This window comes from Aspergillus pseudodeflectus, assembly GCF_044049435.1.
Source record: "Aspergillus pseudodeflectus strain CBS 756.74 chromosome Unknown BJX68scaffold_71, whole genome shotgun sequence".
Taxonomy (NCBI): Eukaryota; Fungi; Ascomycota; class Eurotiomycetes; order Eurotiales; family Aspergillaceae; genus Aspergillus; species Aspergillus pseudodeflectus.
In genome coordinates this window covers 52307-68175 of record NW_027263847.1, presented here as the reverse complement: position 1 = coordinate 68175, position 15869 = coordinate 52307, and the positions used below count along the sequence as shown (strand labels likewise).

Genomic DNA, 15869 nt, shown 5'->3' with positions numbered 1-15869 from the left:
GAAAGAGAGCAATGCGCGCAGAAAAGGCCCACTAAGGTGCGATTTCTGTGTGGAGGAGCGCCTCTGTGAAGTGCATCAGCTTCTATCCCGGCTGCTGTTCCGAGGACAAAAGGAGTCTGGAATTGAGAAATCAGTCACGCACCACGCGAGTCGGATTCGTAACGAAAAGCTAATAACGGTATTTTCAGCGGCGGGAAGAAGGGCAGTTTGACTGTTGAGAAAGCTGTGGAAATTTCCGCCGGCCGAATATGAGCGCTTGGAGAACTTAATTTCAGCCCCTCAACTCTCGTCCGAAGGCAGGTTATAGGTTGATCCTAACCCCGCCCAGTCTTTCCTCCGAAGGAGGCGTGAACGAAAGATATTTGAAGAATTGTATACGTGTAGAAGTTGGTACTTTGTCCTGCCCAGTGCAATCTTCATAGGGTTGTGGGCCGTTACTCTCCTGTTGCATAAGAACAAGGGTGATCAGACCAGGATATGGACGCGCGAGAAGTCTTGGTTGAAGCATGTCGCCATTTCTGGTGACTTGCAGGAGAAGGTGATTATCATCTGCAGCCACAGCCCCTCGTCGCCAGTCGACGGGTTCGCTGTGGACTCTGTGCGACCAGCCTTGCTCTTTCAGGCCATAGTAGCCCTGCTTGGCGCAAAGGCCTAGCTTTAGCTTACCTGCAAAACACATTTCAAAGTCAATCGTTTCGATTCAAGACTGGTGCTATAGCAATCTGGGCTTCTACCGGCCCGCGAGTAAGGAAATGCGTGTTATCATGGGCCCGTCAAAGGAAGGAGGCTGGGGATCCGAGCGCGATGATACGGAGTAATAGATGGATGGTCCCAAAACTTGCTTCTCGGAGTCGCAACAGAGATTCTGGATCCTCGTCGAGCTTGTTCATCAAGAGGTGTATTATTGTTCCTTGAATGCCAGTATATCGAAATACTTGCTGTGGCTGAAACTGAAACGTCCAGGGCGAGACGTTGCCGCTGTGAACGGTTCGAGGGCGGAGAATGGGGCAGGCGGCAACAACGGGATGGATTTGATCCTGGGGGGAATGGTTCCTGTCGCTCTGTACCGCTTAAATTCCAAATAATAATTACGGAGTATCTCGTCAAGCATTTCCAAAATGACATGATGAATTCTTGGGGTGCGTATGCACGACACTGAATGCAGAACCATCCGACTTCAAGTGACCTCGACCATTGTCCTCGAGCCTCGTGGTCTGGACAATGTCGCACAATTTGACAAGAGACAGGTGTCTCAACTTTTTCAACGCCTTTGTCGCTTCCTGTTGCCGCGCAGCATCTAGGTCCATACGCGCCTCATACGATCTAGCCCCGAGAAATAGTCGATAATATTGAGAATGGTCTCAGCTTTGTATTGTTTTTGCTCACTCATGACACCATCGCAACTCTGACAGACCCCACCATACCTTGGAAAGGCAGCTAGGGATCGCAACCAAACGGAGACAGAGACGGTGGCTTCTCCGTGGAATGTTATTATACGGGGTTGGAGATCGCCGCTAGGATCACCACGACGACGAACGTCCTGGGCTGGTTAGGGATCTTGCCCATCTGCAGTCCGAGAGCAACACTGAACAAGTCAGGGCCATGCAAAAGTGACACCGCAAACCATCATCGATTCCTTACGCAACTGACAACAGGGCTGAACATTCTCCAATCTTGACAACGTAATATAGCGTCCGTGATCTCAAAACCCCACTCCTTCAGGAGCGTCAAAAATAGCTCGGGACTCCGATTTGATCTTGTGCACTTGAACGTGGGAACCAGTACGACCGAGTAAGATAACACAAATCCTGAATCTTCGCGAGAGCGGCGGATTAGAGTTCCCCTTATTTTGCCGATGTTACTCTGGATTCTGGAAGGTTGAGATACACTCTTGTTACTGGCAAGCGTCGTCGCCGAACGGAGGGCAGCCGTGTCTGTTGCGACATCCTTGGGCTGGATTTTGACTCCGGATTAGACTGCCCAGGACGCCCTAGGTGCTCGGCCCCCAGACGTCTGATGGACCTACGTATCAGCTAGTTGTGATTTGCGAATCGCTTCTATTCCACGCCGGATGGTTTCTTTTTTCCACATCCTTTGATCATCGTGCAGAGCAGAGCCTCTTGAACACTCAGCGAGTGACCTCATGCTGACTGTCGAATGTCTTGCTTGAATCGCCACCACAAGCTCATGTGCCATCCCCAGCAATTGTGATTGTGAATGCGAATTGCAAGATGTATCGCTAGTACCGACTAGGAATGATGGAATCATGAGGTCTAGACAGCTGATATTGACATTGCTATTTCACGTGAAACTTTCCGGAGACTTATTCTTACTCCAGTGAACTACCACTGGCAGCGTTAATAAATTGTGTTCTTATGCCGATCGGCGATGCTGGAGTCAAAAGGCAGAGGAGGCTGGAGAGGTAGCACAAGCCGGGGTCAGTGTCACCTTAATGCAAGCTGTGCCCATCTTGGAATCTGAAAAATTAAACAACCCTCGGTACGACTATCCCGACTCACGTCAGAATAATGACTATACTAGTAGTACTATCAGTAGTCAAGCAACACCAAAGGCTGACGAGACGCTGTTTTCTTATCGTCAAGTGGGTTGTTTCGTGGAGTTATCTCTGTCTCTGCCTCGCATTCCGTTTTCCCTGTATTTTGTCGCAGAAGGGCAAGTGATCAAGAAGCTTTCTCCACTGAAGTTAAAATAGCAGGAAGTCAACAATTGGCGCTGAGAGCTCGACACACGCTCTACTCCGTACTGCGATGGCTGATCGTCCGCGAACCGAACCCACCCCACTATACTCCGATTATGAAATATGGATTGAGAACGCTACTCGGCAAGTTCCTCTGTTCTTGTCAATTAATTTAATAGTATTATTTTTTGTCTGCCCTTGGAGTACTGCCCGTCGGTTCATCGGCGTCACTCGCGTATTAGGCCTAGACAATAAGCCATGGGCTGGGTTTAATCTACCTGTGGATCCTATTCCTCTCGTAATGCGGGCACAGCGGACAGCGGCCACAAAGTACTGGAAGGGTGAATAGTCGCTTGACAATAGTACTGCAGGTGGAAGGGTACCCCCGATCCTTACAGGAGTAGTTAACGGCCAACCTTGGACCATCGCACTACTCTTCCCGCCGATGGAGTCCGGCAACTCGTCCTCTGCTCACAGGCCCTCGAGAATCGTCGAAATCCACAGGGAGTCAACTCCTAGTCTAGCTCCTGCCAGAGGGCCTAGCGGCGTCTTGAAGGCTTCAAGTAGCGCCATTGTCATGCACACTTTCCACTCAGCTCTCCCCACCCCGCTAAGCCATATCACTGCATCGTTGCTGCATGGGCCGCCGCCAATCCCTTCTCCACTCGCGCTATCCTCCCTCAATTTCATCTAGATCCAGGGTCTGACGCACGAGGCAAAAATACACCTGCATGACACTCGAAATGACAAAGGAACTGGAGCCCTCGAGGAACTTTTTTTTATTTCTTGTTTCAGGATTGGCTCAATTGCTCGCCTGGATACCAGTTGCGAACATGTGCCAGACCTGCCCTCGAGAGTCCAGCGCCTAATAAAAGTCTCCAATGCTGCCGTCAAAGACTCTCTTGACATTCGCCTCCTTCAAGAATCTTCGCTCTCGGACGTGACCGTGACTGACCCAGGAGGCGATTCCCCTTTCATCACCTGGTGGTCCACGAGTCTTCTTCGCCCAGACATTCGTTTGCCCTCACTTCACTTGCTTATCACATGGTCATTCCATTCTTTTCTTCGCTGCTGTGTGTGAACTCGGACAGCCTTTTTCTCCCTCTGCCGGTTGGCAATTGTTGACAATTGACTCAAGACGGATATTTCTGCACATTCAACGCTGCAGCTCAATGCGCGTCAACGTAGGTGGTTGAAAGACTATTCGCCCAAGGCAGATTGAATCAACATAGCAATATCTTGTTGCGGCGGAAAAGGGAGAACGTGGATAATCCTCTTCTTAAAACCTGATAATGCACATAACGTATATGCGAGCGTTTATCGCTCTTTTGTCAGTATTCCTTGCTTCGCAGTTTCAACGCATCTTTGTGACTAACCCCTTCTCGTCCGAAATAGCCTCTACCGGTATTTTCGTCTGGTTGTGAATCTGATTTCATTCTGGACCTTCAAGCCTATACCTCCTCCCGAAAATCCAAAATTGACTGCGCAGGATGTGACAGTCATCCTTCCTACGCTGGACGGTTGTGGAGAGGAACTGGAGAGAACAATTGAAACTATTCTTACAAACCGTCCTTTTGAGCTCCTTCTCGTTACTATTGAAGCGAATAAACAAAAGGCCGAAGAGATGCTAGACCGAATGCCCGCTGCTAAATCAAGAATCCGCCTATTCACCGTCAAACACCCTAATAAGCGTCGACAAATGACTAGAGCCATCCCTGAGGTTCGAACAGCCATTACAGTTTTCTCCGACGACGATGTTATTTGGCCGCCAAAGGTGCTCACTTGGATGCTAGCCCCATTTGAAAAAGACGAGCGCTACGGAGGCGTAGTAACCTGCCAACGACTCCGCCGTGCTGTTTCCCCAACTCTGTCGCAACGTGTCTGGGGGTTCCTTGGAGCCCTTTACTTGGAACGAAGGAACTTTGACTGCGCCGCCTGTACCCACATCGACGGTGGACTCCCTTGTATGTCTGGGCGGACCGTCGCTTATAAAACCAGCATCCTGCAGGATGATGCGTTCACATACGCTTTCACCAATGAAGGGTGGTGGTTTGGCAAGTACCAGCTAAATGCTGATGATGACAACTTCATCACTCGTTGGATGGTGTCACATGGCTGGGAGACGTTTATGCAGTACCATCCCGAAGCCGAAGTCCAGACGACATTGGAAGATAACCCGGTATTCTTGAAGCAATGTGCACGATGGTCCCGGAGTAACTGGAGAAGCAATCTTACCAGCATGTTTGATGAAGGCCATATATGGCAGTAAGTCTCCATTGTCCTTTTACAGAAGCTCAAACTAACCTCTCTCGAGTCGCCAACTCTGGAGCGCATATGCTGTTCATATGACAACACTATCTCCCCCAGCTCTTCTTGGAGACTTGGGCCTTGTCTTCCTATGCTACAAAGCCACTGCGTCCTGGGATGAGTCTTCGCATCTGCTCGCCATGTCACTGCTTGGAGTCTGGATGTTTGTCAGCAAATTCATCAAACTCCTCGGACATTACATTCGCTTTCCCATCGACTGGGTCTTCCTTCCTGTGTCTATCCTCTTTGGTTATTTTCATGGAGGCATCAAGATGTATGCTGTGTTGACACTCAGTGTGGTATGTGGCCTTTCTTTTAGTTTCCTACCTTCTGCTGTTTAATCCCCTCAACTGGAGACCTTGCAACGCTATGCACTTGTCATGTTCATCTGGCTGACTGTCCTTTTTTCTTTTACAAATCTAGACCACCTGGGGCAGCCGAGAGGGTGCTGACGACTTCGACGAAGAGCGGATGAAGAAGCGCACAGACGCCGACCCCTTGAAGAAACCTTACTATCCCAAGTTCAAAATCAACGGAAGCGAATTCCATCACCGATTGGTGCCCAGCGTAACCTCGGCCGATATACCCTAGCAAGCCAGCACGTGGAAACCCAGCACACGCAATCGCGGTGAACGCTCTGTTATCCTCTAGGGCTTTACGAGAAAATGGTTTTACGACACGGATGAGATTTACACAACGACTGAAGAATCTATATTTCGACCTACATACCTCAACCGACACAGTATGAATCGTCGCTCGAACAAAGACCGCTATCATCGGCCTGGCTTGTATTCGGACCAGCAAAGACCGTACAAGCAGCCTTTTTCTTTGGAATCTTTTTTTTCCCCAACTCCCCTTTGAAGATGGCAATGTTTTCGTGTAAATTATAAAAGCTCGGGCGGGTTCTCGTCGCTTCACTTCCAGATTTTGGAATTTGTTCTTTAAACCAAAATTGTTCTCTGTATTTTTTTTGTTTTCTTACACTTTCTTAGATCAACAACTGGGAGGCTCTCTGAGACCATTTTTTGTTATTCCCGTTCTGCCTCTTGCTTGATATCTCGTTCGTAAGGGTAATGTCTAATCAAACAAGTCCTTTCGCGCCGAGCACAGTGCTTCCGGTTTCTTGTAGTCTTGATTGTTCTGGGATAATTTGTAGACAGGGCTTGCGTGTGAGTCTCGCTGCCAGCACTGCACAAGAAGGAGGAAGCTATCATTATTAGACTTGGGTTGAGTATAGTTCGTGGAAAAAAAGCAAGTGTGGCGTTTGTGGCGAGTGTCCGCCGTATCTCCGAAAATAATTCGAGAACTTGCCCAGTGAAACAACTCAACAGCAGTTCAAGGTTCGGTATTCCTGAGGCTCGAGCATACTTCCATCTGAATTTGTCTCTTTTCCATCACCCCGCATTTTTTCGCCCGTCGCGTGTCTCCTTCAAAAATGCCTAGGAGTGTGGTCACCGCGCTTCTGCGAACCTCCGTGGGCTGGCCGCAGCAGACGCTGTCGACTGCTGTCCGGTGCAATGCCCCTCTATCACGCGCTCTTCATTCTTCACAGTACAAGGCGGCCGTTGCGCATCCTATCACCGCTCATGGTCCTCCACCCAAAGCTCCCTCGCCGATCCCTGACTTCAGCCAGCCGTCCGAACAGCAAACAGACAGCAAGGAAATTCGCCGGGAAGGAGAATCACGTCCGTCTATCAAGAAGCCCAAAGCGCTCAAGAAGCGCTTCTGGAAGAATGTGGATGTTCAGAAGAAGCAAGGTAGAAATCTTCCAATTATGCTAGGATTATATCCTTTTACTTCGCTAACAGATGCGCAGGAGGGGATTACCAAGTTCTACTAGACGCACGGCCAGTTCGGACCCCCGCGAAAAGCATTCTGTCTATACCGTCTTCGAAGCCATACCTTGCTCATGCGATTGCCCTCGAGTGGGATGTTATGAACACCGCTCAACAAGCGTTGAAGAACCACATGATTCCGTTGACGTCGCTCACCGCGCGCGCTGCCGATATAGTGCAAGAGGATTCCGAGGATGTAGCAACAGTGCGAAACCAAATAGTGAAAACCGCAATGGACTACCTGGAAACGGATACTTTACTGTGCTGGGTTCCCGAACAAACGGAATTTCCCGCGGATGATGTGGATGAAAATGGGCAAAAGCGCGAAACCCTCCGAGAGGCCCAGATGAGGGTTGCCAATGATATTATTGCGTTTCTAAGCACCAAGGTATGGCCCGGCATCGATATTGTGCCAGTGTTGGATGGAGATAGTATCTTTCCGGCTTCGCAGGCCCAGGCGACAAAGGAAATTATTGAGCATTGGATTCGAGGTCTCGAGGCTCATGATCTGGCCGCGCTCGAGAGAGGGATCCTGGCCTCCAAGAGCTTACTGGTTGCCGCAAGATTGGTGACGGAGTGGAGTGAGAACTTCCGCGCGCTCCAAAGCTCGGGGCAAAAGAAGTTTGGGATTGAGGAGGCTGCAGAGGCATCTAGTCTCGAAGTCCGGTGGCAGACGGACATGTGGGGTGAGGTCGAGGATACTCACGATGTCGACAAGGAAGATCTCAGGCGACAGCTCGGGAGTGTGATTCTTCTGGTAAGCGGCGAGACAAGGTGATGCGATTTGATCAATATAAAGGCTGTATGATAGATGGACTTGGCATGTATAGTGGTATAGTTAATCTGAATATGTATATAATACATACAGGTGAAGTTTTGTTAGCCATGTGATCTGATCGAATATTGTCCGTTCCGTATCCCAATTTTGAACACTGTTCGTACTTCACTGGGCCAAATCCATTTATTCCACCCCGCACCTCAATTTGCCAGTGGTGAATTTACCTTTAGGTGATTAGACGGCTTTTTGTCGGATATGGAAGGCTCATCTGGCTGAGAAAAGTCGCCAAGGCGCCACGAGCGTCAGGAAGATCAACGCCCTCTTCATCGGTAGCTCGGCTACTCATCTCTCAACTATCTTGACGCAATATCTCACTCCAGAGTTCATTGCCTCTTCATCAAAAACTGACTTTTCGTTTCATTCCCCTATGCATATTTAGTGTGAACAGAGATGACGGAAAAGGGCGAAGGGTAAGTCCTCCCATCTACCTGCTCTGAACAGCTTTCTTCTTGGTTCCGTGGGTCGAGGTTTCGGACGTCATTTTCCCCCGGTGCTCGAGGCAGGAAGTCAAGGATCTACACAGGGCACCGCGTGCCGATGAGAAGGGACTGAATAATCTCGTTGCCTCCGTGTTTGACAGCTGCGGGCAAAAAGTTCCACAACGCCTTTTGAGGGGCTGTCCCTCGCTCAATCAGGGGAAAGAAAGTGACGACATCGCTAACGTACCCCGCCCTTATTGTACAGGCACAAACGCTCGAAAAGTGCTTTGGCACTGGCGATTCTGCATCGCGACAAGTCAAAGGATAACTTCGAGGACGCCGGTGGCCGTGATAGCGGCGCGTCGCCTGACTCTCCGACCTCGTCCCCGGTCAACAACAGCAGTAACCTATCCATCTCCGCCATCTCGACGCATCGAAGCTCTAGTTTCCGAAGGTCACGCCAAGAGCTGAACCCACCACCATCCATGCCTACGGATAGTTCATCGGACCCTGCAGGCTTGAGCCAGGGCGCCGACAATATCGAAAAAATGCCGTCCTTGTCCCAAACCGAGAGCGTGGCCATGTCACTCGATCAGTCTGTGCGGACGTTCCGACTCTTCGAGATCCTAAGAAGCGGCGATACAACCGCAATCTCCAAAGCTATTAAAGAGAGCAAGGATCCACAGGGGGCAAACGGGCTCACGGGGACAACGATGCTCCACTTGGCGATTCAATGTGCGGAGCCCCAGGTTGTGGAATACGTGCTATCAGCTGGCGATGATGGTCTTGACATTAATGCGCGTGATCGAGAGGGGAATACGCCCTTGCATCTTGCTGCTCAGCTAGGTCGCGGTCCCGTTGTCCGCGAGCTGCTGAACAGACCTTCGATCAACGACTCAATCGTGAATTACCAGGGCCAGACGGCCCTCGAAATTGCGCGTACGCCGGAGATTTTCCAGCAACTACAGCTTGCTCGCTCGCTTTTCATTGATAGCAAAACACAAGAGATCCAATCCCTGATCTCCCAGGGCGATTACGATAGGTTAGAGAGGCTGCTGGAAGAGCCCCGGGTAGAAGGCATTCTGGACGTCAATTCTCTGGATCTTGTTACAGACCCTGCGACTCTCCACTCCGGGGGTACACTCCTGCATGAGGGAGCTAGAAAGAAAGATACAAAGCTTATCCAAATCCTTTTGATGCATGGAGCTGATCCTTTCCGCCGTGATAAAAAGGGTAAATTGCCACAAGATGTCACGAAAGATGACAGGACGCGGTCTATCGTCAAAAAGTCCCCTGCGGCTGTCATTGCCCAGCGCGGTATCCAGGAGAAGGCCATTCTCGGCACAAGTTCTGGCCAAGGGGTCTCAGGGCGGCCTGGGGCCGGTGAGGCCTCCTTTGGCGGCAAGGATTCGAGGGAGATGAGAGGTTATCTGAAGAAATGGACCAACTATACGAGTGGCTATAAACTCCGATGGTTTGTTCTCGAGGACGGGGTCCTTAGTTATTACAAGCATCAAGGTGGGTTTACGCCCTTTCCAGCAAAGGTTTCTTGTTCTTGTCTAACTGACGCAGATGATGCGGGCTCTGCCTGCCGTGGTGCTATTAACATGAAAATTGCCAGGCTTACCATGGACTCCCAGGACAAGACTCGCTTTGAGATCCTTGGAAAGTCGTCTGTCAAGTATCACCTCAAAGCGAACCACGTCGTAGAGGCCAAACGTTGGTTCTGGACCCTCAACAACGCCATCCAGTTCTCCAAGGACGAAGCCAAGGAAGAAGAACGGCGCCAAACAAAGCACGCCGAAGTACTGCGCCAGGCAAAGATTGATCAGATCGAGGGTCGACCGAGCGAGAATCCATCCGAATCTCCAAGCTACGTTGCGTCCAAGTCGAATGGAAAAGGGCTGGCCCCCATGTCTCTTGGTGTTCCTAGCAGTAGTGGCACAAAGCTCAGCACATATACTTCACGTACGACTCTTGATGGTGGCCCCCCGGACGATGACGGCTCGCTGTATGGCTCATTTGATCAAGGTCCTGCCAACGATATCAACAGAGTGGCTAGCCATGTTACCACGGCCCCTGATCTGGAGGGCGACGATGATGATTACGGTGATTATACCTCTAGTCGTGAGACCCCGCCCACTGATAAAGACGCACTGAATATTACCGCGCAGTCCGCAAAACTTCAATTAGATATACTCGCCAATGTCGCGTCTTCTTTGCAAGCGGAGCGGACAAATAACCCGGAAATCGCACTGTCAGACCCTACGGTTGATCAAGCCCTGACTGCTTATGAGGCAGCCGTAAGCAGCTTGAAAGACCTAGTGCAAAGTCTCTTAAAGATCTCCCGGGATCGCGACTCATACTGGCAATATCGGTTGAATCGAGAAGCGTACTTGCGGAAGATGTGGGAAGAGAGCATGGCACGGATTGCCCAAGAGCATGAAGAACTTCAATCCAAGATGGGCGAATCGGAGGAGAAGAGGCGGCGTACTAAGCGCGCTCTAAAGGAAGCCCTCGAGAGTTCAGCACCGAATATCAGTCGTGCTGTCGTCAAGGCCGCATCCAACGAAGCGGGAATTGAGGGTGAGGACGAGCTGAAATCCCAGGCGCCAGAAATCGTGGAGGACGTTTCTTCGCACCTCGGCGAGCAGGAGGAACCTGGGCGCCCTTCACTGCGCCGCAAAAAATCCGCCCTGTCGAAGATCAGCAGTCTCTATGATTCGGACTCGGACGATGGCGAGGAAGAAGAATTCTTTGACGCCATTGATGCGGGAGAGATTGAAGTGGTGAACCGCACTGCCCCCGAAGTGCACGAAGAGGAGGAGGAGGCACCGGAAGAGACGACTAAACTTCGTGCTGTAAGGCGCACTGAGATCGTGCCCTCATTCCGCGGCTACGAAGAAGGTATTCGAGAGAGACTCAAGATGGACTATGACAACCGACCGAAGATTTCATTATGGGTAAGTTGCCAATTACTGAAACAAAACGCACGATCATGGATATTGATATTACCAGGGCATTTTGAAATCCATGATCGGCAAAGACATGACCAAAATGACCCTTCCGGTCTCCTTCAACGAGCCAACTTCACTCCTCCAACGTGTCGCCGAAGATCTCGAGTACACCGATCTTCTAGACGTGGCTGCGGACCAGACGGATTCGATGGAGCGCCTAGTGTATGTTGCTGCCTATGCTGCAAGTGAGTACGCCTCCACTATCGGCCGTGTCGCCAAACCATTCAATCCCCTGCTGGGTGAAACTTTCGAATACGTCAGGCCGGATAAAGGGTATCGATTCTTCGTCGAACAAGTCAGCCACCATCCCCCGATTGGTGTTGCTTGGGCCGAATCTCCAAAGTGGGACTACTGGGTAAGCCTCGCTCCTGAATAGTGAGGGGTTCTAGCTAACACACGCTTTTGCACAGGGAGAATCATCTCTCAAGTCCAAATTTTACGGTAAATCATTCGACATCAACCTTTTGGGGACATGGTTCTTGAAATTACGCCCTGCTTCTGGTGGAGAGGAACTTTACACGTGGAAAAAGGTCACATCCTCAGTTATTGGTATCATTACTGGTAACCCCACCGTCGATAATTATGGTCTGATGGAAATCAAGAACTGGACTACCGGCGAGGTATGCTACCTAGACTTCAAGCCTAGGGGCTGGAAAGCGTCGTCGGCGTACCAGGTGTCTGGCAAGGTTGTTGATCGGGACGGCTCGCCTAGATGGAGTATTGGCGGCCGTTGGAATGACAAACTCTATGCCCGCCATACGCCTGGATTCGAAGCCCCAGTATCTGGACAGGATCCGGAGTCGGCCAAGACGATTCTAGTCTGGCAGGCCCATCCTCGCCCGACTGGAATTCCCTTTAACCTTACGCCGTTCGTCATCACCCTCAACGCGCTGACTGACAGCCTGCGACCACATCTTCCGCCCACTGATACTCGCCTCCGACCTGATCAGCGCGCAATGGAAGAGGGCGAATACGACTTTGCCGCTACTGAGAAGCATCGCGTTGAGGAGAAGCAGCGTGCCAAGCGGAGGGAGAGAGAGGCCAAGGGCGAAGAGTACAAACCCAAATGGTTCAGCAAGGATAAGTGTCCTATCACTGGGGAAGAGTACTGGGCGCACACCGGCGACTACTGGGGCTGCAGGGACAAGCAGGATTGGAGCAAGTGCGAAGACATCTTCTGATACCAGCGACGTGTGACCCAAATAGATTATGATTATGTGAAAATTATTATCCTTCTTTTCTATATTCAGTCACGTGTTTAGCACGCGGGACCCGTTTCGGAGAAAATAAGAGCGAAGCTGCTGCTCCTCATACGATTTGCATCCTCCGCATCCCCTTCCCCAACCAACGCAATGACCGGCGAATATACCTGCGGGCGCTGCCTGCAGGTCCTCCGGCGAGGGATCTCTTCTACCAGACCTGCGCTACGTGCGCCAAACGCCATCAATTCCCGCCGGGCTTATGGGTCTTCTACTACGTTGACACGAAGACTTGGGTCTAGGGCTGTGTCGCTACCATCTACTAATCCCCTCTTGACGACAAAGCGAGTACCTTTACTACCGATTGTACAAAAAGCAAACTCCGCGACTAGGTCCTCCCGAGATCTCTTGAAACCAAACAACCTTTTCCACAAGTTTTCCGAATCCCCGGCCCCAGCAATCCGACAGCGTGCGGCGTTTATCAAGCAGAATGCATTCTGCCCTCATCCTAGCCACCAGCAGACCCGTATGCCGGTATCCCCGCATGACCCGGAGTCGCGCAAAAGCGCCGTCTCTGGCTCCAGTGCTCCGCCCGCCCATTCGCACTTTGAATGTCCCGACTGTGGGATCCCGATTTACTGCTCCGAGGATCATTGGATGGATGATTATGAAGCGCACCTGGAAGTGTGTGATACACTCAGGCAGATCAATGAAGACGACCATGATCTACACTCTGGACGGTTCTTCCCGGAGTTCTCTTACCCGGGGCCGCAGGACGAGAACTTTGTGATTAACATGACGAATTGGGATACTTTGATGTATACACGGGAGTTTGAGGCCATCAACGATGATCGGAGCATGCGACAGGTTACGCGGATGCTAACTTACCCAATGACGATTGGGAGTGTCTTGCATGAGCTGAGTCCGTACAGTATTCGGAAGGACAGTCGGCTTACCACGGAGGGTCTCAAGAGTATCAGCGGTGAGTTTTTTGACCCTTGACGACAAGATATGTATTCTGACAGCGGCAGCCCTCCGCTACTCCCTCCATCCGCCGCGGACCGGAGAAGGCACTGACATCCAGGGCTTGCGCGTCAAGGCGCCGCCTGTCCGTATCTTCATTCTGGGTGCGCGTGCCGAATCGTCCCTACCTCGCGATGTCTGGCTCCAGCTCAGCCACATCTTTCCTCGATCCCTCATCAATCTCATCTTCATCGGCCCGGAGAGCATGGCCAACCGCGACGAAGAGTTCCCCCTCCCCGAACGCACCCCAGAAAACCCCTTCGGTGGAATCGTTGAAGACAGACTCGGCGGCCAGATGAAAATTACAACATACGTCGACTACTTCCACACCATGTACAAGGCGCAGTACTTCCAGCCCTTTGATCCCTACCTCGATTGCGTAGTGCTCTTCCACCCGGGTCTCGGCCACCCGGCTAGCTCCCACGAGTGGGAACAGACGCTCCCCTTACTCCTTGAGACGAAGGTCCCTATTATCACCACGGGCTACACGCAGTGGGATATGGAGCGCGACATCAACTGGGTGCGTGAGAAGTGTGCGGGCGAGTTCGATATCCTGCTTGAGCCCGGCGAGAATATCTTCCGGAGTCTACGGTGGGATCTGAACGATCTAGATCCGCATGATGTCTCTTGCGGCAACTGGGGACTTTGGGCATTTAGGGGAAAGAGGTATGTTTTTCAAGAACTCGCAAAATGATTGGTGCTAACAAAAATTCTAGGTACGAGGCAATGTACAGGGACTCGTGATTCTGTCGCTAGGTTGAGACTTGGAGGCATCTGTATCCGTATACCATCTCCTTTTTTTTTTGTATAGTATAATTTACTTTGATATGCCTACGTTCATTCTCAAGAGGGTTACAGCACTTGGAGTTTTATCATTATCATTCGCTAAGACCACTGGAAGTAGGTCAAATCATAGTCTTGGTCATGCCATGTATCCCAGAATCCCACAGATCGATAAACTCAACCCCAACCACCTCGCTTTTTGCAGACCCAACACCACCCACCCGAACTTTAACTGGACCAACAAATCAAACGGAAACGTCCGGACCGGCGATAAGCGTCTTGATACCCTTTCCAGATTTGACGTCCTTGAAAGCCTGTTCAGCATCTTCAAACTTGACTGTGCCAGAAATCAACTCCTTCACATTGATCTGACCAGATGCCACGAGCTGAACGGCCAGTTTATAATCGCCACTGCCATAGCGGAAACTGCCCTTGAGGTTCAACTCTTTTGTGCAGGCTGCCATGATGGGGAAGTTCATCTCGCTCCGGCCCATTCCGCCCTGGACATAAGTGCCACCAGGTCGGAGGACGTGGATACCTGTGTGAACCGACGGCTCAACGCCTGAAGCATCAATGGCGACATCGGCACCTCGGCCTAGGTCGTTCTCTTCGATTATCCGGGCTGCGTTCTCTGTGGCTGCAACCTTAGAAGGCTCGAATATGGATGTCGCAGCAAACTTCTTTGCAAAGTCTAGTCTTGGTTTTTGGATATCGACAGCAATGATCTTTGTTGCTCCAAAGGCTTTGGCGACGGCACAGCAAAGGAGCCCGACGGGCCCAGCACCAAAGACAACGACTGTCTGGCCAGGGGTGACACTGGCCTGTCGCACGATGTGCACGGCGACACCAAGGGGTTCCATCAGTGCACCTTCCGGAAGGCTGATCGACTCTGGCAGCTTGTAGCAGAAATCTTCAGGCAGCACATAGTATTTGGCGAGGGTGCCGTCGTACGGCGGTGTGGCTGCAAACGCCATCTGCTCACAAAGATTGTACTTGCCGGCCTTGCAAGGCTCGCACCGGCGACAGGGGATGCCAGGCTCCATTGCAACGCGGTCACCAACTTTGAGATTGGTGACGGACGAGCCAACCTGGCTAACCACCCCTGAGGATTCGTGCCCCAAGACCATGGGCTCCTTTACCACGAATTGGCCAATCGCGCCATGTTCCCAGTAGTGGACCTGGATATGTGAATCAATATCCATGGCTTATCCGGGACTGGTAAATACATACATCACTTCCACAAATACCAGTGTATTTGACGTTCACAATAACATCATGCTGGCTTTCAAGCTTCGGGACAGGGCGGTCCTCGTATGTGACCTTGTGGATTCCCTGGAGGACGAACGAGGGGTTCTGAAATGGTTTTTTTTAATTTTCGTCAGCCACGCATCCGGTTGAATTAAGCTGTAGACAGTACCTGAGCTGTTGTCGTCTGAGAGCTCATCGTGTCATATGCAATAAGGAAGTATGAGGAGGATAACGCTCGTGGAAAGACCACCAGCAGGAGACAAGGCGCGGGGTTTTATATGTATGTTGCAGAGGGGTGGGGAAGATACGTCTGGACAGAATTGAGACTTCGGTCTGGCAGATTTACCAAATTTGCCAGACACTGAGCATCATGGGACCAACCCCCATTGCTGGAGCTACTCTCATGGCGGGGTTCTGGAAGCTGTGATTCGACGAGGGGCCCAGAGCTGCTGGAAATTAACCGGCGACCGTTGGCATTTATCCGGACCGGCAATCGACCGAG

The 15869-nt window shown here is 51.2% G+C and overlaps 4 protein-coding genes across 4 annotated transcripts; 3 read left to right on the top strand and 1 right to left on the bottom strand.

The window, feature by feature from the left end:
• Positions 1–3311: 3311 nt before the first annotated feature.
• Positions 3312–5815, top strand: BJX68DRAFT_195960 (glycosyltransferase family 2 protein). Its single transcript, XM_071037481.1, has 4 exons — positions 3312–4028; positions 4094–4963; positions 5013–5304; positions 5429–5815. The coding sequence occupies exons 1-4, from the start codon at positions 3991–3993 to the stop codon at positions 5594–5596; spliced, it is 1368 nt and encodes a 455-aa protein (XP_070893700.1). The 5' UTR covers positions 3312–3990; the 3' UTR covers positions 5597–5815.
• A 503-nt stretch (positions 5816–6318) lies between these two features.
• On the top strand, positions 6319–7736 carry BJX68DRAFT_247353 (ATP synthase complex assembly protein ATP12). Its single transcript, XM_071041763.1, has 2 exons — positions 6319–6762; positions 6822–7736. Exons 1-2 carry the CDS (start codon positions 6441–6443, stop codon positions 7616–7618), a joined length of 1119 nt encoding a protein of 372 aa, XP_070893699.1. The 5' UTR covers positions 6319–6440; the 3' UTR covers positions 7619–7736.
• A 942-nt stretch (positions 7737–8678) lies between these two features.
• Positions 8679–14222, top strand: BJX68DRAFT_279321 (Oxysterol-binding protein-domain-containing protein; the record flags this gene model as incomplete). The annotated part of the gene is made up of 7 exons (XM_071048711.1): positions 8679–9615; positions 9670–11060; positions 11116–11469; positions 11525–12276; positions 12406–13295; positions 13345–14002; positions 14053–14222. The coding sequence occupies 7 exons, from the start codon at positions 8679–8681 to the stop codon at positions 14078–14080; spliced, it is 5010 nt and encodes a 1669-aa protein (XP_070893698.1). The 3' UTR covers positions 14081–14222.
• BJX68DRAFT_195907 (NAD(P)-dependent alcohol dehydrogenase) lies at positions 14198–15804 on the bottom strand. Its single transcript, XM_071037480.1, has 3 exons — positions 15537–15804; positions 15350–15472; positions 14198–15297 (listed from the first exon to the last, which is right to left on the bottom strand). The coding sequence occupies exons 1-3, from the start codon at positions 15561–15563 to the stop codon at positions 14365–14367; spliced, it is 1083 nt and encodes a 360-aa protein (XP_070893697.1). The 5' UTR covers positions 15564–15804; the 3' UTR covers positions 14198–14364.
• Positions 15805–15869: the final 65 nt, after the last annotated feature.

Coding starts and splice junctions, on each gene's coding strand:
- BJX68DRAFT_247353 (XM_071041763.1), top strand. CDS start 6,441: ATGCCTAGGAGTGTGGTCACCGCGCTTCTGCGAACCTCCGTGGGCTGG. Junction 6,763..6,821: donor GGATGTTCAGAAGAAGCAAG/GTAGAAATCTTC, acceptor ACAGATGCGCAG/GAGGGGATTACCAAGTTCTA.
- BJX68DRAFT_195960 (XM_071037481.1), top strand. CDS start 3,991: ATGCACATAACGTATATGCGAGCGTTTATCGCTCTTTT. Junction 4,029..4,093: donor CGAGCGTTTATCGCTCTTTT/GTCAGTATTCCT, acceptor CGTCCGAAATAG/CCTCTACCGGTATTTTCGTC. Junction 4,964..5,012: donor GATGAAGGCCATATATGGCA/GTAAGTCTCCAT, acceptor ACCTCTCTCGAG/TCGCCAACTCTGGAGCGCAT.
- BJX68DRAFT_195907 (XM_071037480.1), bottom strand. CDS start 15,563: ATGAGCTCTCAGACGACAACAGCTCAG. Junction 15,473..15,536: donor CTCAGACGACAACAGCTCAG/GTACTGTCTACA, acceptor AAACCATTTCAG/AACCCCTCGTTCGTCCTCCA. Junction 15,298..15,349: donor CTGGTATTTGTGGAAGTGAT/GTATGTATTTAC, acceptor TCACATATCCAG/GTCCACTACTGGGAACATGG.